This window comes from Oncorhynchus tshawytscha, linkage group LG02 (assembly GCF_018296145.1).
Source record: "Oncorhynchus tshawytscha isolate Ot180627B linkage group LG02, Otsh_v2.0, whole genome shotgun sequence".
Taxonomy (NCBI): domain Eukaryota; kingdom Metazoa; phylum Chordata; class Actinopteri; order Salmoniformes; family Salmonidae; genus Oncorhynchus; species Oncorhynchus tshawytscha.
The window spans coordinates 14,815,368-14,841,596 of NC_056430.1; the positions used below are offsets into that span (position 1 = coordinate 14,815,368).

The 26,229-nt window shown below is 54.7% G+C and overlaps 1 protein-coding gene across 1 annotated transcript in view; it reads right to left on the bottom strand.

Annotated features, from left to right (window-relative positions):
* Positions 1–703: 703 nt before the first annotated feature.
* Positions 704–26,229, bottom strand: part of LOC112221133 (CTTNBP2 N-terminal-like protein) — a 35,167-nt gene continuing 9,641 nt past the window's right edge. Inside the window, exons 3-5 of the mRNA XM_024383266.2 lie at positions 2,773–3,006; positions 2,333–2,440; positions 704–2,237 (exon numbers count right to left, since the gene is read on the bottom strand). Of these exons, the coding sequence (XP_024239034.1) occupies positions 957–2,237; positions 2,333–2,440; positions 2,773–3,006 (1,623 nt within the window). The 3' untranslated portion in view covers positions 704–956. The remainder of the gene's footprint in view (positions 2,238–2,332; positions 2,441–2,772; positions 3,007–26,229) is intronic.

Genomic DNA, 26,229 nt, shown 5'->3' on the forward strand with positions numbered 1-26,229 from the left:
GAATTGTACTGAATTAAATTCCACTTCCTGTCACTCCCTCAAATTCTACATCTTGTGGGGTGTGGCCAATTAAATTTCAATTTCAACTCGTGAGTTGAATGGGAGTCAGTTCCATCATTCTGAATTGAGCCCAACCCTGATGATAAGTAGTGCAGAGAGAGATTTGATTGGCCCATGACTGTACGCCGTAACTGACATGCATTTTTGCCTGTTTTTCATCATTTTACTGAATAAACTTATGCTATTATTATTATTATTATTATTTCTTATTATTGTTATTTTATTTATTACGATTCAGAAAGCAAAAAATGGATGCGTACAAATATATCTACAGTGAGTGTACAAAACATTAGGAACACCTGCTCATTCCATGACAGACTGACCAGGTGAATCCATGTTAAAGCTATGATCCCTTATTGATGTCACTTGTTAAATTCACTTACATTAGTGTACATGAAGGGGAGGAGACAGGTTAAAGCAGGATGTTTTAGCCTTGAGACAATTGAGACATGAACAGGGTGAATGGGCAAGAAAAAAGGTTTAAGTGCCTTTGAACGGGGTACAAGAACTGCAACGCTGCTGGGTTTTTCACGCTCAAATGTTTCCCGTGTGTATCAACAATGGTCCAAAGGACATCCAGTCAACTTGACACAACTGTGGGAAGCATTGGAGCCAACATGGCCAGCATCCCTGTGGAACGCTTTCTGCACCTTGTAGAGTCCATGTCCCAACAAATTGAGACTGTTCTGAGGGCTAAAAGAGGGTGCAACTCAATATTAGGTAGGTGTTCCTAATGTTTTTCCAACTAGGTGTATAGTGCTATAGAAGAATGAAACAGACCAAAAAATTCCAATAAATACAGTTAACTTGACAGTGCTTTGGAGCATCTCTCTGCATACAAACATGTGAGCAGTATAAGAGAACACAGCGCTAGTAGCACCCAGTAGCAGGCTAGACTAGCTGGTGGAGGACACCACCATATCCAGCTCTTTAACATTCTCCTGGCACCTGGTGAGACCACAGCTTCCAGACAGCTCAGGGAAGTGGTTGGCTCTGGTACCAGGGATGGGTGACGCTGGAGACTGGGCCAGGGCAGGCTTCTTAGGGGGGATGGGGGGCGGGTTGCCCCTCTCTGCTCGGGGAATGGTAGGTGAGCGGACCCCCAGAGGCAGAGTAGCACCAGAGGCCCTGGGGATTACTGGGGAGGAGGGGGCCAGGTTACGGTAGTCAGTGCCAAAGGGAGAACTGTTGGGTGGCGGAGGTTTGGCCCCCTGCTGGACTGTGAAGCGGGACAGGACCTGGGTGACGGTGCTGCGGGCCAGCTGCTTGGCCGGGCTGTGGACAGGGACAGAGACGGGCTCAGGGGATGGGCTAGAAGTTGGGGACAGGTCTCTGGGGGAGTGAGGCAGGCTACCACCCCCTCCTCCACCCTGCTGCTGCTGTTGCTGCTCTGGGTCAGTGTGGCCCTGAAACTTGTGGCGAGCAGCATGGAAGCGATGGTTGATGCCTACCTGGTAGGAGGACTGGTAGCTGGGGCTGGTGGCCAGCTGAGGAGAGGAGCATGGGGAGGAGGTGACAGAGGAGGTCCCCGTGCTGCAGAGGGATATAATTTTGGTCAGGAGGGCAGGGGACCCAAGAACAGAGCTGCTGTTCTCACGCCAGTTGTCCTGGCCCAATCTGTCTGGAAGGGCTGGCACCTGCTCCTCCGTGGGGCAGTCATGGTGCCCGTTGACTTTAGGTTCCTCAGTCTCGCCCCCTTCTGCCTGGCTGGGGTGTGGGGGGGGTGGTGGTGACCCTCCACTGGTGTCCACAGGATATTCTCTCCTCTCCTCCTCAGCTCCCCTCTCTCCCTGCAGCTCTCTCTTCAGGGCCTCCACCTGCTCCTGCAGCTGGCAGTACTGGGCATCCTCTTTCTTGAGCCGGGAGCGGAGCTGCTCCCTCTCCGTATCGAACTCAGCCAGCTGCTCCTCCACCCTGGCCTCCATCTGCAGGGCCCTCCTCCTCTCCTCCTGCAGCTCAGCCCTCAGGGCAAGGACTTCCCCCTGCTCCTTCTCCAGCCTACGGCCTGCCTCAGCCAGGCGGGGGCCCTCCTCCAGGGCCCGCTGGCTGGCCCACTTGCACTCCTTGGCCAGGGCAGAGGAGAGCTGCTTGTGCTGCACCCGCTCCTCCTCCAGCTGCTCCAGGACCTTCTTCTGTTCCTTCTCCAGACGACACAACTGGCCTCGCTCAAACTCCAGCTAAAGGCACAGAATAGAGTAGAATAGGTTACAACGGATAAAAACTAAATAGCCCATAGCAGTTATCATCACTCAGATATTGATGTTAACTCTACCTGTTGCAAGAGGCGTTCCCTCTCCTTTTCCAGGATGCAAGTGACATCATCGCCCTCGGCTGTGTCCTCTGCATGCCTTCTCCTCTCTTCCTCCAGATCGGCAATGGCCTGACACAACCCCAGGGGGGAGACAGAGACACAGAAATGATCCCTTCTCAGGTTAGGATATTCTGCTCACTAAATACTTCCCTGAGACAAGGTGGAAAATAACACCCCCTGATTAGTTATGCTTTGGTAGCCAGCTAGTTTATCTTTAATCTAATCAAGAGTGGAGGGGTTGGCATCTAAACCTCAGTCTCATCCCCAGTCCCAACCCCAGTCCCAGCTGCAGCCCCAGCTCCAGTCCCAGCTCCAGTCCCAACCCCAGTCCCAGCTGCAGCCCCAGCTCCAGATCCCAACCCCATCTCCAGCCACTGCCCAAGCGCCAGCCCCAGACCTACCTTCCTCTGCCTGCTCTCAGCTGCAGCTAGTTGGGCCAGCATCTTCTCCTGCATCTTCCTGCAGTGGGTGACCACCAGCTTGAGTACAGCGAGGGGGCTGAAGCATGCTGCAGCCTGGTGGAACCCAGAGCTCTGCCCTCCCAAGGCATTGCTGTCCCTCTGCAGAGCCAGGAACGGGTCGCTCAGGTTGTACTTCCCATAGCGCTCTTCCACGTAGGTGTCTCTGTGCTGGGCCTGAGGAAGCAGAGGAGGGTTGAGAGACACTGGTGTAGACTGTATGTTTGTCAACATGGGCTACAGTGGGGCAAAAAAGTATTTAGTCAGCCACCAATTGTGCACGTTCTCCCACTTAAAAAGATGAGAGAGGCCTGTAATTGTCATCATAGGTACACTTCAACTATGACAGACAAAATGAGAAAGAAAAATCCAGAAAATCACATTGTATGATTTTTAATGGATTTATTTGCAAATTATGGTGGATAATAAGTATTTGTTCAATAACAAAAGTTTATCTCAATACTTTGTTATATACCCTTTGTTGGCAATGACAGAGGTCAAACGTTTTCTGTAAGTCTTCACAGGGTTTTCACGCTATATGATGTAGACTGTGTGTTTCTCAACATGGGCTATATGGTGTAGGATGATGGTTGTTATTGTTCAGTCAGCTCTTACTGTAACGCTCATTTAAGATTCTACCGAAATAAACACACTCTTTACCGGAGATATTTTACAGTTTTGTAACTATGTAAGAAAATCAACCAATCTCATCATCAGACACTCGCTAACTAGCACTATAAACATGTATTATACACAAGTTTAACCTGGCTTCCCAGTAACTTTAAAATACATAATCTGTTTCTTTTTCAGTTTCTACATTCTGCTATTTTTCTCCCTTCAGGCCTGCTGCAGGAATCTTCCTTCCACTCCACTGCCCGCTAAACAGGAAGTCAGCCAGAGCTGCAAACATTACATGCCAAGAGAAACATCAACCATATTTTCTATGGGGGTGGGGATTCCCTTCCCTACCAGGAAGATGGGGAGAGGGGAGGGAGAGAGAGCAGGAGAGAGAGGGGGGAGTAGGAGGAGAGAGAGAGGGGAGGGAGTAGGGAGTAGGAGGAGATAGAGAGGAGGAGAGAGGGAGTAGGAGGAGAGAGGGGGAAGGGAGTAGGAGGAGAGAGAGATGAGGAGAGAGGGAGTAGGAGGAGAGAGAGAGAGAGAGAGAGAGAGAGAGAGAGAGAGAGAGGAGGAGAGAGAGAGAGAGAGAGAGCAGGCAATAGAGCATAGGGCAGTAGAATGAGGGGGAGGAAGTAGGAGGAGAGTGAGAGAGGGGGAGGGAGGGGGAGAGAGGGAGCAGGCAAAAGAGGAAAGGGCAGTAGAGAGAGAGGAAGAAGCAACAGATGGTGTCTGTCTTCAGTCAGAGCGTTTACAAGGTTTGGGACAGCTGTGGCTGCTGCTGGGGCCAGGACTGACTAGACCTCTGTTTTGCTCTGCCAGTGCATGGGGAACAATGGGAGTCTAGCTGACTTCAGCGACTGCTTCTGAGCTGCAGTGAACCTAGGAACAGTCAATATAGTGGTTGTAGGGAAACAAGGCACTGGTCTAGTAACAAAGGATCAATGGCTGACACCAGGGATGGCCATTCTTATCTGCTGAGGGTCAGATTTGTTTCTGCTGGGCAGGCTTTAAATTTTTTATTTTTTTATTTTTACACAACTTAACTAGTCAAACTCTTCAAGATTATTAGCTAGTAGAGTCATGCGTGTATCTGCTAGGCTGGAACCAAACAAAAGCCAATGTCATTTCTAATATCTCTGTGATCAGAGGAGGATGGCAGGAGGAGCAATAGCTCATTGTAATATCTGGAATGGTATAATTGGTACGGTATCAAACATATGGAAACCACATGTTTGATTCTGTTCCATTTATTCCATTCCAGCCATTACAATGAGCCAGTCCTCCTTTGCCCCTTTCCCTCAGCCTCCACTGATTGGTATACAGAGGCTGTGAAGTTTTATTCATGCTGTTATTCCATCTGGTCCATTGGGATATGAGAGGGCAGATCAAAAAGGATAGAACATCTGGAGAGGCAGGAAAGCACAGGAGTCCTGTGAGACAGAAGACATGACTCTGAAACACACAGTGGGCACAGTCTAGTGCCTGACAGCAAGTTATGATGACCAATGACCCAATACCCTGGTCCTGAATCTGACCAATGACCCAATACCCTGGTCCTGTATCTGACCAATGACCCAATACCCTGGTCCTGTATCTGACCAATGACTCAATACCCTGGTCCTGTATCTGACCAATGACTCAATACCCTGGTCCTGTATCTGACCCATGACTCAATACCCTGGTCCTGTATCTGACCAATGACCCAATACCCTGGTCCTGTATCTGACCAATGACCCAATACCCTGATCTGACCAATGACCCAATACCCTGGTCCTGTATCTGACCAATGACTCAATACCCTGGTCCTGTATCTGACCAATGACCCAATACCCTGGTCCTGTATCTGACCAATGACCCAATACCCTGGTCCTGTATCTGACCAATGACTCAATACCCTGGTCCTGACCAATGACTCAATGGTCCTGTACCCAATGACTCAATACCCTGGTCCTGTATCTGACCAATGACCCAATACCCTGGTCCTGTATCTGACCAATGACCCAATACCCTGGTCCTGTATCTGATCAATGATCCAATACCCTGGTCCTGTATCTGACATGTGTGACCCAGGAGAGAGGTTGAACAATCCTCAATCTCCCACATTACAATACAACAATCCAGTGAAGCTCCCAACGCCAAGTGCCAAGCCTGGTCCAAACACCAAGCACCAAGCTAAGCCTGGTCGACACACCAAGCACCAAGCCTGGTCCAAACACCAAGCACCAAGCCAAGCCTGGTCGACACACCAAGCACCAAGCCTGGTCCCCACACCAAGCACCAAGCCAAGCCTGGTCCCCACATCAAGCGCCAAGCCTGGTTCCCGCACAAATCGCCAAGCCAAGCCTGGTCCACACACCAAGCCCCAAGCCAAGCCTGGTCCCCACACCAAGCACCAAGCCTGGTCAGCACACCAAGACAAGCCTGGTCCACACACCAAGCACCAAGCCAAGCCTTGTCCCCGCACCAAGCGCCAAGCCTGGTTCCCACTAAGCACCAAGCCTGGTTCCCCACATCAAGCGCCAAGCCTGGTTCCCGCACTAATCGCCAAGCCAAACCTGGTCCACACACCAAGCGCCAAGCCTGGTCCCTGCACCAAGCGCCAAGCCTGGTCACCGCACCAAGCACCAAGCCTGGTCCCCGCACCAAGCACCAAGCCTGGTCCCCGCACCAAGCCTGGTCCCCGCACCAAGCACCAAGCCAAGCCTGGTGCCCACACCAAGCACCAAGCAAAGCCTGGTCCACACACCAAGCGCCAAGCCTGGTCCCCACACCAAGCCTGTGTCCCGTACCAAGCGCCAAGCCTGGTCCACACACCAAACGCCAAGCCTGGTTCCCCGCACCAAGCCTGGTTCCCGCACCAAGCGCCAAGCCTGGTCCACACACCAAGCGCCAAGCCTGGTTCCCCGCACTAAGCACCAAGCCTGGTTCCCCACATCAAGCACCAAACCTGTCCCCACACCAAGCACCAAGCCAAGCCTGGTCCACACACCAAGCACCAAGCGCCAAGCCTGGTCCCCGCACCAAACGCCAAGCCTGGTTCCCCGCACTAAACACCAAGCCTGGTTCCCCACATCAAGCGCCAAGCCTGGTTCCCGCACTAAGCACCAAGCCTGGTTCCCCACATCAAGCGCCAAGCCTGGTTCCTGCACTAATCGCCAAGCCAAACCTGGTCCACACACCAAGCGCCAAGCCTGGTCCCTGCACCAAGCGCCAAACCTGGTCACCGCACCAAGCACCAAGCCTGGTCCCCGCACCAAGCCAAGCCTGGTCCCCGCACCAAGCCAAGCCTGGTCCACACACCAAGCGCCAAGCCTGGTTCCCCGCACCAAGCCTGGTTCCCCACATCAAGCGCCAAGCCTGGTTCCCGCACTAAGCCTGGTTCCCACATCAAGCACCAAGCCTGGTCCCCGCACCAAGCTCCAAGCCTGGTCTCCCGCACCAAGCGCCAAGCCTGGTCCACACACCAAGCGCCAAGCCTGGTCCACACACCAAGCCCCAAGCCTGGTCCACACCCCAAGCGCCAAGCCTGGTCCACACACCAAGTGCCAAGCCTAGTCCACACACCAAGCCCCAAGCCTGGTCCACACACCAAGTGCCAAGCCTGGTCCACACACCAAGTGCCAAGCCTAGTCCACACACCAAGCCCCAAGCCTGGTCCACACCCCAAACGCCAAGCCTGGTCCCCACACCAGCGCCAAGCCTGGTCCACACACCAAGCGCCAAGCCTGGTCCACACACCAAGCGCCAAGCCTGGTCCACACACCAAGCGCCAAGCCTGGTCCACACACCAAGAGCCATGCCTGGTCCACACGCCAAGAGCCATGCCTGGTCCACACGCCAAGAGCCAAGCCTGGTCCCCGCACCAAGTGCCAAGTCTGGTTCCAGAGATGTATGTGCTGTAGCTAACTAAGGGCAGGATTCAATCCATATCGCCAAAGTATCACTTAAGATCATGTATCTGACCAATGACCCAATACCTTGGTCCTGTATCTGACAATTGACTCAATACCCTGGTCCTGTATCTGACCAATGACCCAATACCCTGGTCCTGTATCTGACAATTGACTCAATACCCTGGTCCTGTATCTGAGCAATGACCCAATACCCTGGTCCTGTATCTGACCAATGACTCAAAACCCTGGTCCTGTATCTGACCAATGAATCAAAACCCTGGTCCTGTATCTGACCAATGACTCAATACTCTGGTCCTGTATCTGACCAATGACTCAATACCTTGGTCCTGTATCTGACCAATGGCTCAATACCCTGGTCCTGTATCTGACCAATGGCTCAATACCCTGGTCCTGTATCTGACCAATGGCTCAATACCCTGGTCCTGTATCTGACCAATGACCCAATACCCTGGTCCTGTATCTGACCAATGGCCCAATACCCTGGTCCTGTATCTGACCAATGGCCCAATACCCTGGTCCTGTATCTGACCAATGACCCAATACCCTGGTCCTGTATCTGACCAATGACTCAAAACCCTGGTCCTGTATCTGACCAATGACTCAATACCCTGGTCCTGTATCTGACCAATGACCCAATACCCTGGTCCTGTATCTAACCAATGACCCAATACCCTGGTCCTGTATCTGATCAATGATCCAATACCCTGGTCCTGTATCTGACATGTGTGACCCAGGAGAGAAGGTGATCAATCCTCACTCTCCCACATTACAATACAACAATCCAGTGAAGCTCCCAACGCCAAGTGCCAAGCCTGGTCCAAACACCAAGCACCAAGCTAAGCCTGGTCGACACACCAAGCACCAAGCCTGGTCCAAACACCAAGCACCAAGCCAAGCCTGGTCGACACACCAAGCACCAAGCCTGGTCCCCACACCAAGCACCAAGCCAAGCCTGGTCCCCACAACAAGCCAAGCCTGGTCCACACACCAAGCACCAAGCCAAGCCTGGTCCCCGCACCAAGTGCCAAGCCTGGTCCCCGCACCAAGTGCCAAGCCTGGTCCCCACACCAAGCTAAGCCTGGTCCACACACCAAGCACCAAGCCAAGCCTGGTCCACACACCAAGCCCCAAGCCAAGCCTGGTCCCCACACCAAGCACCAACCCTGGTCTGCACACCAAGCCAAGCCTGGTCCGCACACCAAGCCAAGCCTGGTCCACACACCAAGCACCAAGCCAAGCCTGGTCCCCACACCAAGCACCAAGCCAAGCCTGGTCACCGCACCAAGCACCAAGCCTGGTCCCCGCACCAAGCCAAGCCTGGTTCCCCACATCAAGCGCCAAGCCTGGTTCCCGCACAAATCGCCAAGCCAAGCCTGGTCCACACACCAAGCCCCAAGCCAAGCCTGGTCCCCACACCAAGCACCAAGCCTGGTCAGCACACCAAGACAAGCCTGGTCCACACACCAAGCACCAAGCCAAGCCTTGTCCCCGCACCAAGCGCCAAGCCTGGTTCCCCGCACTAAGCACCAAGCCTGGTTCCCCACATCAAGCGCCAAGCCTGGTTCCCGCACTAATCGCCAAGCCAAACCTGGTCCACACACCAAGCGCCAAGCCTGGTCCCTGCACCAAGCGCCAAGCCTGGTCACCGCACCAAGCACCAAGCCTGGTCCCCGCACCAAGCACCAAGCCTGGTCCCCGCACCAAGCCTGGTCCCCGCACCAAGCACCAAGCCAAGCCTGGTGCCCACACCAAGCACCAAGCAAAGCCTGGTCCACACACCAAGCGCCAAGCCTGGTCCCCACACCAAGCCTGTGTCCCGTACCAAGCGCCAAGCCTGGTCCACACACCAAACGCCAAGCCTGGTTCCCGCACCAAGCCTGGTTCCCGCACCAAGCGCCAAGCCTGGTCCACACACCAAGCGCCAAGCCTGGTTCCCCGCACTAAGCACCAAGCCTGGTTCCCCACATCAAGCACCAAGCCTGTCCCCACACCAAGCACCAAGCCAAGCCTGGTCCACACACCAAGCGCCAAGCCAAGCCTGGTCCCCGCACCAAACCTGGTTCCCGCACCAAGCGCCAAGCCTGGTCCACACACCAAGCGCCAAGCCTGGTTCCCCGCACTAAACACCAAGCCTGGTTCCCCACATCAAGCGCCAAGCCTGGTTCCCGCACTAAGCACCAAGCCTGGTTCCCCACATCAAGCGCCAAGCCTGGTTCCTGCACTAATCGCCAAGCCAAACCTGGTCCACACACCAAGCGCCAAGCCTGGTCCCTGCACCAAGCGCCAAACCTGGTCACCGCACCAAGCACCAAGCCTGGTCCCCGCACCAAGCCAAGCCTGGTCCCCGCACCAAGCCAAGCCTGGTCCACACACCAAGCGCCAAGCCTGGTCCCCGCACCAAGCCTGGTTCCCGTACCAAGCGCCAAGCCTGGTCCACACACCAAGCACCAAGCCTGGTTCCCCGCACCAAGCCTGGTTCCCCACATCAAGCGCCAAGCCTGGTTCCCGCACTAAGCCTGGTTCCCACATCAAGCACCAAGCCTGGTCCCCGCACCAAGCTCCAAGCCTGGTCTCCCGCACCAAGCGCCAAGCCTGGTCCACACACCAAGCGCCAAGCCTGGTCCACACACCAAGCCCCAAGCCTGGTCCACACCCCAAGCGCCAAGCCTGGTCCACACACCAAGTGCCAAGCCTAGTCCACACACCAAGCCCCAAGCCTGGTCCACACCCCAAACGCCAAGCCTGGTCCCCACACCAAGCGCCAAGCCTGGTCCACACACCAAGCGCCAAGCCTGGTCCACACACCAAGCGCCAAGCCTGGTCCACACACCAAGCGCCAAGCCTGGTCCACACACCAAGCGCCAAGCCTGGTCCACACACCAAGAGCCATGCCTGGTCCACACGCCAAGAGCCATGCCTGGTCCACACGCCAAGAGCCAAGCCTGGTCCACACACCAAGCGCCAAGCCTGGTCCACACACCAAGCGCCAAGCCTGGTCCCCACACCAAGTGCCAAGCCTGGTCCCTGCACCAAGTGCAGAGCATGGTCCCCGCACCAAGCGCCAAGCCTGGTCCCCACACCAAGTGCCAAGCCTGGTCCCCGCACCAAGTGCCAAGTCTGGTTCCAGAGATGTATGTGCTGTAGCTAACTAAGGGCAGGATTCAATCCATATCGCCAAAGTATCACTTAAGATCATGTATCTGACCAATGACCCAATACCCTGGTCCTGTATCTGACCAATGACTCAATACTCTGGTCCTGTATCTGACCAATGACTCAATACCTTGGTCCTGTATCTGACAATTGACTCAATACCCTGGTCCTGTATCTGACCAATGACCCAATACCCTGGTCCTGTATCTGACAATTGACTCAATACCCTGGTCCTGTATCTGAGCAATGACCCAATACCCTGGTCCTGTATCTGACCAATGACTCAAAACCCTGGTCCTGTATCTGACCAATGAATCAAAACCCTGGTCCTGTATCTGACCAATGACTCAATACTCTGGTCCTGTATCTGACCAATGACTCAATACCTTGGTCCTGTATCTGACCAATGGCTCAATACCCTGGTCCTGTATCTGACCAATGGCTCAATACCCTGGTCCTGTATCTGACCAATGGCTCAATACCCTGGTCCTGTATCTGACCAATGACCCAATACCCTGGTCCTGTATCTGACCAATGGCCCAATACCCTGGTCCTGTATCTGACCAATGGCCCAATACTCTGGTCCTGTATCTGACCAATGACTCAATACCCTGGTCCTGTATCTGACCAATGACCCAATACCCTGGTCCTGTATCTGATCAATGACCCAATACCCTGGTCCTGTATCTGACCAATGACCCAATACCCTGGTCCTGTATCTGATCAATGATCCAATACCCTGGTCCTGTGTCTGACATGTGTGACCCAGGAGAGAAGGTGAACAATCCTCACTATCCCACATTACAATACAACAATCCAGTGAAGCTCCCAACGCCAAGTGCCAAGCCTGGTCCAAACACCAAGCACCAAGCCAAGCCTGGTCAACACACCAAGCACCAAGCCTGGTTCCCACACCAAGCACCAAGCCAAGCCTGGTCCACCCACCAAGTGCCAAGCCTGGTTCCCACACCAAGCACCAAGCCAAGCCTGGCCCATACACCAAGCACCAAGCACCAAGCCAAGCCTGGTCCCCACATCAAGCGCCAAGCCTGGTCCGCGCACCAAGCGCCAAGCATGGTCCCCACACCAAGCCAAGCCTGGTTCACACACAAGCACCAAGCCAAGCCTGGTCCCCACACCAAGCCTGGTCCCCACACCAAGCCAAGCCTGGTCCACACACCAAGCACCAAGCCAAGCCAAGCCTGGTCCACACACCAAGCACCAATCCTGGTCCCGCACCAAGCCAAGCCTGGTCCCCGCACCAAGCCAAGCCTTGTCCCCGCCCCAAGCGCCAAGCCTGGTCCACACACCAAGCGCCAAGCCTGGTCCCCGCACCAAGCCAAGCCTGGTCCCCACACCAAGCCAAGCCTGGTCCCCACACCAAGCCAAGCCTGGTCCACACAGCAAGCACCAAGCCAAGCCTGGTCCAAACACCAAGCACCAAGCCTGGTCCCTGCACCAAGCACCAAGCCTGGTCCCCGCACCAAGCACCAAGCCAAGCCTGGTCCCCGCACCAAGCCAAGCCTGGTCCACACACCAAGCCTGGTTCCCGCACCAAGCACCAAGCCTGGTTCCCGCACCAATCGCCAAGCCTGGTCCACAAACCAAGCGCCAAACCTGGTTCCCGTACCAAGCGCCAAGCCTGGTCCACACACCAAACACCAAGCCTGGTTCCCGCACCAAGCCTGGTTCCCGCACCAAGAACCAAGCCAAGCCTGGTCCACACACCAAGCGCCAAGCCTGGTCCCCGCACCAAGCCTGGTTCCCGCACCAAGCGCCAAGCCTGGTCCACACACCAAGCGCCAAGCCTGGTTCCCCGCACTAAGCACCAAGCCTGGGTCCCCACATCAAGCGCCAAGCCTGGTTCCCGCACTAAGCACCGAGCCTGGTTCCCCACATCAAGCGCCAAGCCTGGTTCCTGCACTAATCGCCAAGCCAAACCTGGTCCACACACCAAGCGCCAAGCCTGGTCCCTGCACCAAGCGCCAAGCCTGGTCACCGCACCAAGCACCAAGCCTGTTCCCCGCACCAAGCCAAGCCTGGTCCCCGCACCAAGCACCAAGCCAAGCCTGGTCCACATGCCAAGCGCCAAGCCTGGTCCCCGCACCAAGTCTGGTTCCCGTACCAAGCGCCAAGCCTGGTCCACACACCAAGCACCAAGCCTGGTTCCCCGCACCAAGCCTGGTTCCCCACATCAAGCGCCAAGCCTGGTTCCCGCACTAAGCCTGGTTCCCACATCAAGCGCCAAGCCTGGTCCCCGCACCAAGTGCCAAGCCTGGTTCCAGAGATGTATGTGCTGTAGCTAACTAAGGGCAGGATTCAATCCATATCGCCAAAGTATCACTTAAGATCATGTATCTGACCAATGACCCAATACCCTGGTCCTGTATCTGACCAATGACTCAATACTCTGGTCCTGTATCTGACCAATGACTCAATACCTTGGTCCTGTATCTGACAATTGACTCAATACCCTGGTCCTGTATCTGACCAATGACCCAATACCCTGGTCCTGTATCTGACAATTGACTCAATACCCTGGTCCTGTATCTGACCAATGACCCAATACCCTGGTCCTGTATCTGACCAATGACTCAAAACCCTGGTCCTGTATCTGACCAATGAATCAAAACCCTGGTCCTGTATCTGACCAATGACTCAATACTCTGGTCCTGTATCTGACCAATGACTCAATACCTTGGTCCTGTATCTGACCAATGGCCCAATACTCTGGTCCTGTATCTGACCAATGACTCAATACCCTGGTCCTGTATCTGACCAATGACCCAATACCCTGGTCCTGTATCTGATCAATGACCCAATACCCTGGTCCTGTATCTGACCAATGACCCAATACCCTGGTCCTGTATCTGATCAATGATCCAATACCCTGGTCCTGTGTCTGACATGTGTGACCCAGGAGAGAAGGTGAACAATCCTCACTCTCCCACATTGCAATACAACAATCCAGTGAAGCTCCCAACACCAAGTGCCAAGCCTGGTCCAAACACCAAGCACCAAGCCAAGCCTGGTCAACACACCAAGCACCAAGCCTGGTTCCCCACATCAAGCGCCAAGCCTGGTTCCCGCACTAAGCCTGGTTCCCACATCAAGCACCAAGCCTGGTCCCCGCACCAAGCTCCAAGCCTGGTCTCCCGCACCAAGCGCCAAGCCTGGTTCCCCGCACCAAGTGCCAAGCCTGGTCCACACGCCAAGAGCCAAGTCTAGTCCACACACCAAGCGCCAAGCCTGGTCCACACACCAAGCCCCAAGCCTGGTCCACACCCCAAGCGCCAAGCCTGGTCCACACCCCAAGCGCCAAGCCTGGTCCACACACCAAGTGCCAAGCATGGTTCCCGCACCAAACGCCAAGCCTGGTCCCCACACCAAGCGCCAAGCCTGGTCCACACACCAAGCGCCAAGCCTGGTCCACACGCCAAGAGCCATGCCTGGTCCACACGCCAAGAGCCATGCCTGGTCCACACGCCAAGAGCCATGCCTGGTCCACACACCAAGCGCCAAGCCTGGTCCCGCACCAAGTGCCAAGCCTGGTCCCTGCACCAAGTGCCAAGCATGGTCCCCGCACAAGTGACAAGCCTGGTCCCGCACCAAGTGCCAAGCCTGGTTCCAGAGCTGTATGTGCTGTAGCTAACTAAGGGCAGGATTCAATCCATATTGCCAAAGTATCACTTAAGATCATGTATCTGACCAATGACCCAATACCCTGGTCCTGTATCTGACCAATGACTCAATACTCTGGTCCTGTATCTGACCAATGACTCAATACCTTGGTCCTGTATCTGACAATTGACTCAATACCCTGGTCCTGTATCTGACCAATGACCCAATACCCTGGTCCTGTATCTGACAATTGACTCAATACCCTGGTCCTGTATCTGACCAATGACCCAATACCCTGGTCCTGTATCTGACCAATGATTCAAAACCCTGGTCCTGTATCTGACCAATGAATCAAAACCCTGGTCCTGTATCTGACCAATGACTCAATACTCTGGTCCTGTATCTGACCAATGACTCAATACCTTGGTCCTGTATCTGACCAATGACTCAATACCCTGGTCCTGTGTCTGACCAATGGCTCAATACCCTGGTCCTGTATCTGACCAATGACTCAATACCCTGGTCCTGTATTTGACCAATGGCCCAATACCCTGGTCCTGTATCTGACCAATGGCCCAATACCCTGGTCCTGTATCTGACCAATGACCCAATACCCTGGTCCTGTATCTGACCAATGACTCAAAACCCTGGTCCTGTATCTGACCAATGACTCAATACCCTGGTCCTGTACGCTGACCAATGACCCAATACCCTGGTCCTGTATCTGATCAATGACCCAATACCCTGGTCCTGTATCTGACCAATGACCCAATACCCTGGTCCTGTATCTGATCAATGATCCAATACCCTGGTCCTGTGTCTGACATGTGTGACCCAGGAGAGAAGGTGAACAATCCTCACTATCCCACATTACAATACAACAATCCAGTGAAGCTCCCAACGCCAAGTGCCAAGCCTGGTCCAAACACCAAGCACCAAGCCAAGCCTGGTCAACACACCAAGCACCAAGCCTGGTTCCCACACCAAGCACCAAGCCAAGCCTGGTCCACACACCAAGTGCCAAGCCTGGTTCCCACACCAAGCACCAAGCCAAGCCTGGCCCATACACCAAGCACCAAGTCAAGCCTGGTCCACACACCAAGCACCAACCCAAGCCTGGTCCCCACATCAAGCGCCAAGCCTGGTCCGCGCACCAAGCGCCAAGCATGGTCCCCACACCAAGCCAAGCCTGGTTCACAGACCAAGCACCAAGCCAAGCCTGGTCCCCACACCAAGCCTGGTCCCCACACCAAGCCTGGTCCCCACACCAAGCCAAGCCTGGTCCACACACCAAGCACCAAGCCAAGCCAAGCCTGGTCCACACACCAAGCGCCAAGCCTGGTCCCCGCACCAAGCCAAGCCTGGTCCCCACACCAAGCCAAGCCTGGTCCCCGCACCAAGCCAAGCCTGGTCCCCACACAAAGCCAAGCCTGGTCCCCACACCAAGCCAAGCCTGGTCCACACACCAAGCACCAAGCCAAGCCAAGCCTGGTCCCGCACCAAGCCAAGCCTTGTCCCCGCCCCAAGCGCCAAGCCTGGTCCACACACCAAGCACCAAGCCTGGTCCCCACCAAGCCAAGCCTGGTCCCCACACCAAGCCAAGCCTGGTCCCAGCACCAAGCCAAGCCTGGTCCACACACCAAGCACCAAGCCAAGTCAAGCCTGGTCCCCGCACCAAGCCAAGCCTTGTCCCCGCCCCAAGCGCCAAGCCTGGTCCACACACCAAGCGCCAAGCCTGGTCCCCGCACCAAGCCAAGCCTGGTCCCCACACCAAGCCAAGCCTGGTCCCCACACCAAGCCAAGCCTGGTCCCCACAGCAAGCACCAAGCCAAGCCTGGTCCAAACACCAAGCACCAAGCCTGGTCCCTGCACCAAGCACCAAGCCTGGTCCCGCACCAAGCACCAAGCCAAGCCTGGTCCCCGCACCAAGCCAAGCCTGGTCCACACACCAAGCCTGGTTCCCGCACCAAGCACCAAGCCTGGTTCCCGCACCAATCGCCAAGCCTGGTCCACAAACCAAGCGCCAAACCTGGTTCCCGTACCAAGCGCCAAGCCTGGTCCACACACCAAACACCAAGCATGGTTCCCCGCACCAAGCCTGGTTCCCGCACCAAGAACCAAGCCAAGCCTGGTCCACACACCAAGCGCCAAGCCTGGTCCCCGCACCAAGCCTGGTTCCCGCACCAAGCGCCAAGCCTGGTCCACACACCAAGCGCCAAGCCTGGTTCCCGCACTAAGCACCAAGCCTGGTTCCCCACATCAAGCGCCAAGCCTGGTTCCCGCACTAAGCACCGAGCCTGGTTCCCCACATCAAGCGCCAAGCCTGGTTCCTGCACTAATCGCCAAGCCTGGTCCACACACCAAGCGCCAAGCCAAACCTGGTCCACACACCAAGCGCCAAGCCTGGTCCCTGCACCAAGCGCCAAGCCTGGTCACCACACCAAGCACCAAGCCTGTTCCCCGCACCAAGCCAAGCCTGGTCCCCGCACCAAGCACCAAGCCAAGCCTGGTCCACATACCAAGCGCCAAGCCTGGTCCCCGCACCAAGCCTGGTTCCCGTACCAAGCGCCAAGCCTGGTCCACACACCAAGCGCCAAGCCTGGTTCCCCGCACCAAGCCTGGTTCCCCACATCAAGCGCGAAGCCTGGTTCCCGCACTAAGCCTGGTTCCCACATCAAGCACCAAGCCTGGTCCCCGCACCAAGCTCCAAGCCTGGTCTCCCGCACCAAGCGCCAAGCCTGGTTCCCCGCACCAAGTGCCAAGCCTGGTCCACACACCAAGCGCCAAGCCTGGTCCACACGCCAAGAGCCAAGCCTGGTCCACACGCCAAGAGCCAAGCCTAGTCCACACACCAAGCGCCAAGCCTGGTCCACACACCAAGCCCCAAGCCTGGTCCACACCCCAAGCGCCAAGCCTGGTCCACACACCAAGTGCCAAGCATGGTTCCCGCACCAAACGCCAAGCCTGGTCCCCACACCAAGCGCCAAGCCTGGTCCACACACCAAGCGCCAAGCCTGGTCCCCGCACCAAGCCAAGCCTGGTCCCCACACCAAGCCAAGCCTGGTCCCAGCACCAAGCCAAGCCTGGTCCACACACCAAGCACCAAGCCAAGTCAAGCCTGGTCCCCGCACCAAGCCAAGCCTTGTCCCCGCCCCAAGCGCCAAGCCTGGTCCACACACCAAGCGCCAAGCCTGGTCCCCGCACCAAGCCAAGCCTGGTCCCCACACCAAGCCAAGCCTGGTCCCCACACCAAGCCAAGCCTGGTCCCCACAGCAAGCACCAAGCCAAGCCTGGTCCAAACACCAAGCACCAAGCCTGGTCCCTGCACCAAGCACCAAGCCTGGTCCCCGCACCAAGCACCAAGCCAAGCCTGGTCCCCGCACCAAGCCAAGCCTGGTCCACACACCAAGCCTGGTTCCCGCACCAAGCACCAAGCCTGGTTCCCGCACCAATCGCCAAGCCTGGTCCACAAACCAAGCGCCAAACCTGGTTCCCTACCAAGCGCCAAGCCTGGTCCACACACCAAACACCAAGCCTGGTTCCCCGCACCAAGCCTGGTTCCCGCACCAAGAACCAAGCCAAGCCTGGTCCACACACCAAGCGCCAAGCCTGGTCCCCGCACCAAGCCTGGTTCCCGCACCAAGCGCCAAGCCTGGTCCACACACCAAGCGCCAAGCCTGGTTCCCCGCACTAAGCACCAAGCCTGGTTCCCCCACATCAAGCGCCAAGCCTGGTTCCCGCACTAAGCACCGAGCCTGGTTCCCCACATCAAGCGCCAAGCCTGGTTCCTGCACTAATCGCCAAGCCTGGTCCACACACCAAGCGCCAAGCCAAACCTGGTCCACACACCAAGCGCCAAGCCTGGTCCCTGCACCAAGCGCCAAGCCTGGTCACCACACCAAGCACCAAGCCTGTTCCCCGCACCAAGCCAAGCCTGGTCCCCGCACCAAGCACCAAGCCAAGCCTGGTCCACATACCAAGCGCCAAGCCTGGTCCCCGCACCAAGCCTGGTTCCGTACCAAGCGCCAAGCCTGGTCCACACACCAAGCGCCAAGCCTGGTTCCCGCACCAAGCCTGGTTCCCCACATCAAGCGCGAAGCCTGGTTCCCGCACTAAGCCTGGTTCCCACATCAAGCACCAAGCCTGGTCCCCGCACCAAGCTCCAAGCCTGGTCTCCCGCACCAAGCGCCAAGCCTGGTTCCCGCACCAAGTGCCAAGCCTGGTCCACACACCAAGCGCCAAGCCTGGTCCACACGCCAAGAGCCAAGCCTGGTCCACACGCCAAGAGCCAAGCCTAGTCCACACACCAAGCGCCAAGCCTGGTCCACACACCAAGCCCCAAGCCTGGTCCACACCCCCAAGCGCCAAGCCTGGTCCACACACCAAGTGCCAAGCATGGTTCCCGCACCAAACGCCAAGCCTGGTCCCCACACCAAGCGCCAAGCCTGGTCCACACACCAAGCGCCAAGCCTGGTCCACACGCCAAGAGCCATGCCTGGTCCACACGCCAAGAGCCATGCCTGGTCCACACGCCAAGAGCCAAGCCTGGTCCACACACCAAGCGCCAAGCCTGGTCCACACACCAAGCGCCAAGCCTGGTCCCGCACCAAGTGCCAAGCCTGGTCCCTGCACCAAGTGCCAAGCATGGTCCCTGCACCAAGTGCCAAGCCTGGTCCCCGCACCAAGTGCCAAGCCTGGTTCCAGAGCTGTATGTGCTGTAGCTAACTAAGGGCAGGATTCAATCCATATCGCCAAAGTATCACTTAAGATCATGTATCTGACCAATGACCCAATACCCTCGTCCTGTATCTGACCAATGACTCAATACTCTGGTCCTGTATCTGACCAACGACTCAATACCTTGGTCCTGTATCTGACAATTGACTCAATACCCTGGTCCTGTATCTGACCAATGACCCAATACCCTGGTCCTGTATCTGACAATTGACTTAATACCCTGGTCCTGTATCTGACCAATGACTCAAAACCCTGGTCCTGTATCTGATCAATGACTCAATACTCTGGTCCTGTATCTGACCAATGACTCAATACCTTGGTCCTGTATCTGACCAATGACTCAATACCCTGGTCCTGTATCTGACCAATGGCTCAATACCCTGGTCCTGTATCTGACCAATGGCTCAATACCCTGGTCCTGTATCTGACCAATGACCCAATACCCTGGTCCTGTATCTGACCAATGACCCAATACCCTGGTCCTGTATCTGACCAATGGCCCAATACCCTGGTCCTGTATCTGACCAATGGCCCAATACCCTGGTCCTGTATCTGACCAATGACCCAATACCCTGGTCCTGTATCTGACCAATGACTCAAAACCCTGGTCCTGTATCTGACCAATGGCTCAATACCCTGGTCCTGTATCTGACCAATGACCCAATACCCTGGTCCTGTATCTGACCAATGGCCCAATACCCTGGTCCTGTATCTGACCAATGGCCCAATACCCTGGTCCTGTATCTGACCAATGGCCCAATACCCTGGTCCTGTATCTGACCAATGACCCAATACCCTGGTCCTGTATCTGACCAATGACTCAATACCCTGGTCCTGATCAATGATCCAATACCCTGGTCCTGTATCTGACATGTGTGACCCAGGAGAGAAGGTGAACAATCCTCCCACATTACAATACAACAATCCAGTGAAGCTCCCAACGCCAAGTGCCAAGCCTGGTCCAAACACCAAGCACCAAGCCAAGCCTGGTCAACACACCAAGCACCAAGCCTGGTTCCCACACCAAGCACCAAGCCAAGCCTGGTCCACACATCAAGTGCCAAGCCTGGTCCCCACACCAAGACCAAGCCAAGCCTGGCCCATACACCAAGTCAAGCCTGGTCCACACACCAAGCACCAAGCCAAGCCTGGTCCCCACATCAAGCGCCAAGCCTGGTCCCCGCACCAAGCGCCAAGCATGGTCCCCAACCAAGCCAAGCCTGGTTCACACACCAAGCACCAAGCCAAGCCTGGTCCCCACACCAAGCCTGGTCCCCACACCAAGCCAAGCCTGGTCCACACACCCAGCACCAAGCCAAGCCTGGTCCACACCAAGCACCAAGCCAAGCCAAGCCTGGTCCCCGCACCAAGCCAAGCCTGGTCCCCGCACACCAAGCCTGGTCCCCGCACCAAGCCAAGCCTGGTCCCCGCACCAAGCCAAGCCTTGTCCCCGCACCAAGCCAAGCCTTGTCCCGCACCAAGCCAAGCCTTGTCCCCACCCCAAGCGCCAAGCCTTGTCCCCACCCCAAGCGCCAAGCCTGGTCCCCGCCCAAGCGCCAAGCCTGGTCCACACACCAAGCGCCAAGCCTGGTCCCCGCACCAAGCCAATCCTGGTCCCCACACCAAGCCAAGCCTGGTCCACACAGCAAGCACCAAGCCAAGCCTGGTCCAAACACCAAGCACCAAGCCTGGTCCCTGCACAAGCACCAAGCCTGGTCCCCGCACCAAGCCAAGCCTGGTCCACACACCAAGCCTGGTTCCCGCACCAAGCCTGGTTCCCGCACCAAGCACCAAGCCTGGTTCCCGCACCAATCGCCAAGCCTGGTCCACAAACCAAGCGCCAAACCTGGTTCCCCGCACCAAGCACCAAGCCTGGTCCACAAACCAAGCGCCAAACCTGGTTCCCCGCACCAAGCACCAAGCCTGGTTCCCCTTGGGGGCGGCAGGGTAGCCTAGTCGTTAGAGCATTGGACTAGTAACCGAAAGGTTGAAAGTTCAAATCCCCGAGCTGACAAGGTACAAAATCTGTCGTTCTGCCCTTGAACAGGCAGTTAACCCACTGTTCCTAGGCCGTCATTGAAAATAAGAATTTGTTCTTAACTGACTTGCCTAGTAAAATAAAGGTAAAAAAGAAAAAAAGAAAAAAAAGACTGGTTCCCCGCACCAAGCGCCATGCCTGGTTCCCGCACTAAGCCTGGTTCCCACATCAAGCACCAAGCCTGGTCCCCGCACCAAGCCTGGTTCCCGCACCAAGCGCCAAGCCTGGTCCCCGCGCCAAGCTTGGTTGACACACCAGGCACCAAGCCTGGTCCCCACACCAAGCACCAAGCCAAGCCTGGTCCACACACCAAGCGCCAAGCCTGGTCCCCACACCAAGTGCCAAGCCTGGTCCACACGCCAAGCGCCAAGCCAAGCCTGGTCCACACACCACCAGCACCTGCCAAGCCTGGTCCACACACAAGCGCCAAGCCTGGTCCACACACCAAGCGCCAAGCTTGGTCCACACACCAAGCACCAAGCCTGGTCCCCGCACCAAGCACCAAGCCAAGCCTGGTCCACACAGCAAGCACCAAGCCAAGCCTGGTCCACACAGCAAGCACCAAGCCAAGCCTGTTCCAAACACCAAGCACCATGCCTGGTCCAAACACCAAGCACCAAGCCTGGTCCCCGCACCAAGCACCAAGCCTGGTCCCCACACCAAGCACCAAGCCTGGTCCCCCCGCACCAAGCACCAAGCCAAGCCTGGTCCACACACCAAGCCAAGCCTGGTCCCTGCACCAAGCGCCAAGCCTGGTCCCAGCACCAAGCCTGGTTCCCACACCAAGCACCAAGCCTGGTTCCCGCACCAAGCGCCAAGCCTGGTCCACAAACCAAGCGCGCCAAGCCTGGTCCACAAACCAAGCGCCAAGCCTGGTTCCCGCACCAAGCCTGGTCCACAAACCTGGTCCACGTAAAGCGCCAAGCCTGGTCCCCGCACCAAGCACTAAGCCTGGTCCCCGCACCAAGCGCCAAGCCTGGTCCCCGCACCAAGTGCCAAGCCTGGTCCCCGCATCAAGTGCCAAGCCTGGTCCACGTACCAAGCGCCAAGCCTGGTCCCCGCACCAAGTGCCAAGTGCCTGGTTCCAGAGCTGTATGTGCTGTAGCTATCTAAGGGCTGGATTCAATCCGTATCGCCAAAGTATCACTTAAGATCCACGTTAAAATGTAAAGGTAATTTCTGATTGATCCGACATATGCAGCGTTTACCGTGAATGCAGCCTCTGTGACCGCGGGAACATTGAACATTGATTTTAATTGTCAATCGCGCTACAAAGCGGATCTTCAGCACTATGGATTGAATGAGTCTTCCGACCATTCTTGTCATCCATTCAGGCCTTGTCTGTTCCAGCTCTCAACAGGGATTGCTCTGACACCTGTCACCTCTCATAGAGTAAACAAGGAGTACACACATGCGCACAGACACACACATGCGCACACACACATACGAGGTTTGGTGTTCTAGTGGTGCAATTGAGGAGGAGGACTGACATGAAACACATTCCTGAAGTAGCTTATGTTTAACAGCCAGGTCAACCTATGCTTATTCAGTCATTCCTGCACTAATGTGGCGCTGCTAACATGCTAACATGCCCGAAAGTAGGCAGTCATATTTTGTGCTTCTTACAGTAACCAGGGAAAGTATTTTTTTCCCACTGTGTGTCAAATATGGGCATCGCTAGGGTACAACATTATGATGCGTGCCACAGCATAAGGAGAAGCAGGCAAGATGAGTCATGGATGTGTCCTGGTTAACAGTGAGCAAAGCTTTAGCCATCATCAAATATTGTATAAACAGAACACAGAAATATCTGTTATATAATCACATTAACCCAACTTAATTTCCCAGCAAACCATGCTATTATAAGAAATGAGGAACAAGACGGGAACAAAACAAACTTAACAAACCTTCACCCTTAAGACTAAATGGAAATAGGAAAACACCCTGTGGCTGACAGTGACACACCACCGTACAGTAGGTTTCCACATCAATGGCAGCTTGTGGCTGCTCTGGAGAACCACGTACTGAATACTTCTCCTGACTGTAGTATGAGACTGAGTGCCCTGAGCAATGAGACTTGTTCACATGATCTCTTGCTCGAAATGTTGGTGAGAGTTCATATGCTACCTGACACACAATTCTTTGACACAGTTATTTGACACACTTAAATCTGTTGAAAACCAAAAGATGAAAAGCTGCTCAGTGGTCGAGCCCTCTAGTCTAAGCCTTTCTCACTTTGAGTAACTATGGGATCCATTGTAATGTTGTTCATTTTACTTTCAAGTGAGGGCAAGAAGGGATTTCATATTCCAGTGTACAATACTGAGGTTATCTCAGAACTAAATATTGTGTTTGCAGGCCACAAGAGACTACTGCTGAGGCACCCAAGGATTGAGTTACCCCTATCAGTCCTGAGATCTAAGCAAAAATCATCTTTTCATTTATCTGACTTTCATTTATCTGCATGTCCAACCCTTATATTTAGCCTCGCAATTAAGTATTTTACCATGTTATTTTCAGGACAACCTGGGCAACAAGAAGAACACAAAACAATTTTGACAAAAATAGTTGCATTCATGAGTTTTATTGACAAATAAAAAGCAAAAACCTTCCAAAGCAGAAACATTCCAAAGCAGAAACCTTCCAAAGCAAAAACCTTCCAAAGCAGAAACATTCCAAAGCAAAAACCTTCCAAAGCAAAAACCTTCCAAAGCAAAACCTTCCAAAGCAGAAACATTCCAAAGCAGAAACATTCCAAAGCAGAAACATTCCAAAGCAAAAACCTTCCAAAGCAAAATTGTATATGAATGCTGTAAGTCCAGAAATGGTTTGCTTACTGTGAATTTAATATCCAACTAAGTTAGTGCCAACTGTGTGGAGTTTGGAGTTTGTGACAGCAACTTTGTGAGCTTATTACAGTATTATAGACACTATGTCCTGTGATTTCCTACGACCTTCTATGTAGAAGAACCCCTTTCCTTCTAAGGACTCGTGTACATTGTGAGCGTCATAGAGCAAAACGTGAGTGTTTGTGACAGTCTCAGCTTTTAATAGTTTGTAGCTCAAACCGTTCAGACTCGGCCGTGGGCCCCTTTGGGACTCTCCTTTGTCTCACAAACACCGCTATAGCTCAGCCCGCGTCAATCACACAAACGAATGGTTGGTATCTACGGATACAGAAGAAATTGACGATTCCAACAACCCAGAAGTCTGTAGCTCATTATTTTAAAAGGGTTAGCAGTCAAAAATACGCCGGCGTTACGGTGGGACTCATTGGGTTAACAGACCACGGTGATTTAGTGTTAGTGAAGCCACACATTCTCACCACTCCAGTTAAGGCCTTTCTTTATTTGTTCACTCCAATACTCCCTGCTCACATAGTCATCTTTAATCCATCCATCACACTTCAGTAGTCATCTTCCACCCAACCATCACACTGCAGTAGTCATCTTCCACCCACCCATCACACTGCATTAGTCATCTTCCACTCACCCATCACAATGCAGTAGTCATCTTCCACCCAACCATCACACTGCAGTAATCTTCCACCCACCCATCACACTGCAGTAGTCATCTTTCATCCACCCATCACACTGCAGTAGTCATCTTCCACCCACCCATCACACTGCAGTAGTCATCTTCCACTCACCCATCACAATGCAGTAGTCATCTTCCACCCACCCATCACACTGCAGTAGTCATCTTCCACTCACCCATCACAATGCAGTAGTCATCTTCCACCCACCCATCACACTTCAGTAGTCATCTTCCATCCACCCATCACACTGTAGTAGTCATCTTCCACTCACCCATCACAATGCAGTAGTCATCTTCCACTCACCCATCACAATGCAGTAGTCATCTTCCACCCACCCATCACACTGCAGTAGTCATCTTCCATCCATCCATCACACTTCAGTAGTCATCTTCCATCCATCACACTGCAGTAGTCATCTTCCACCCATCCATCACACTGCAGTAGTCATATTCCACCCACACATCACACTGCAGTAGTCATCTTCCATCCACCCATCACACTTCAGTAGTCATCTTCCACCCACCCACCACACTGCAGTAGTCATATTCCACCCACACATCACACTGCAGTAGTCATCTCCCTTCCACCCATCACAATGCAGTAGCCATCTTCCATCCCCCCATCAGGGTGTAATAGTCATCTTCCAACCACCCATCATACTGCAGTAGTCATCCTCCAACCACCTAGCAGGGTGCACTAAATTGCCTTGCCATAGATGGCCAGTGCCCAGGAGATGTGTGGAATGAGGTCTAGACACAACACAAGAATGCTCTACGGGGTCCTTGATTTCTGACATTTCTGTTCACCTGGATATGGTATAGTTTATTGTATTACTCAGGTTACTTTGTAATGTACTCAGTACTCAATACAACATATTAGGATGAGTGTCACGAATACCACCAAAGGTGGCTCCCCTTCCTGCTCAGGTGGCACTCGGCGGTCATCGTCGCCGGTCTATTAGCTGCCACCGATCCCTTTTTCCTTTTCGTTTGTTTTTGTCTAATTGTTTTCACCTGTTCATTGTTGGGGTTTTGGGATGGGTATTATTTAAGTTAGTTTTGCCCGCTGGTGTTTGTGCTGGCTTGTTGGTTGTTACGTTTGGTGATGTATCGTGTTTTGTTTTGGGTTTTCGCTGTCCAGTGTTTGTATTTAGGTTTTGGGTTTGTTTAGCGCCAGTGTTTTGGGCATTCACCCATGTTTTGGACCTGTTATGTTTTGAAGGACATTAAAGCGTTTTCCCGGTCATTTCGCTCTCTGCATTTGACTCCTCACTCATTTCACTCACCCGTCGTTACAGAAGCCGGCACCACCAGATGGAGTCAGCAGGAGCAGTGACCACCCCTCTCCCCACGATGGAGGAGAGAGTCCTTCAACATACGTCCATCCTCCATCGCATCGGATCAGCAATAGATCATATGATGGAGAGGATGGACCGTTGGGAGAGGAGTGGTCTCCCTACTACCCCACCTACCCTCCCACCAGCAACTCTACCATCTCCTCCAGCGGGATCCGGTGACAGCGCTCTGCGCATCACGCCTCCAAGGGAGTACGATGGAGCGGCGGCGGGGTGCCAAGGATTTCTGCTACAACTAGAGCTCTAGCTGGCCACTGTTCGGCCTGCTCCCTCGGACGAGGAGAGCGTGAGTGTCCTCGTCTCCTGCCTGACGGGTAGGGCCCTGGAGTGGGCCAACGCCGTTTGGAACGGGCCCGACTCAGCGAGGGGCCACTACCTGGAGTTCACCCGCTATTTCCGGGCTGTGTTCGATCATCCTCCGGAGGGC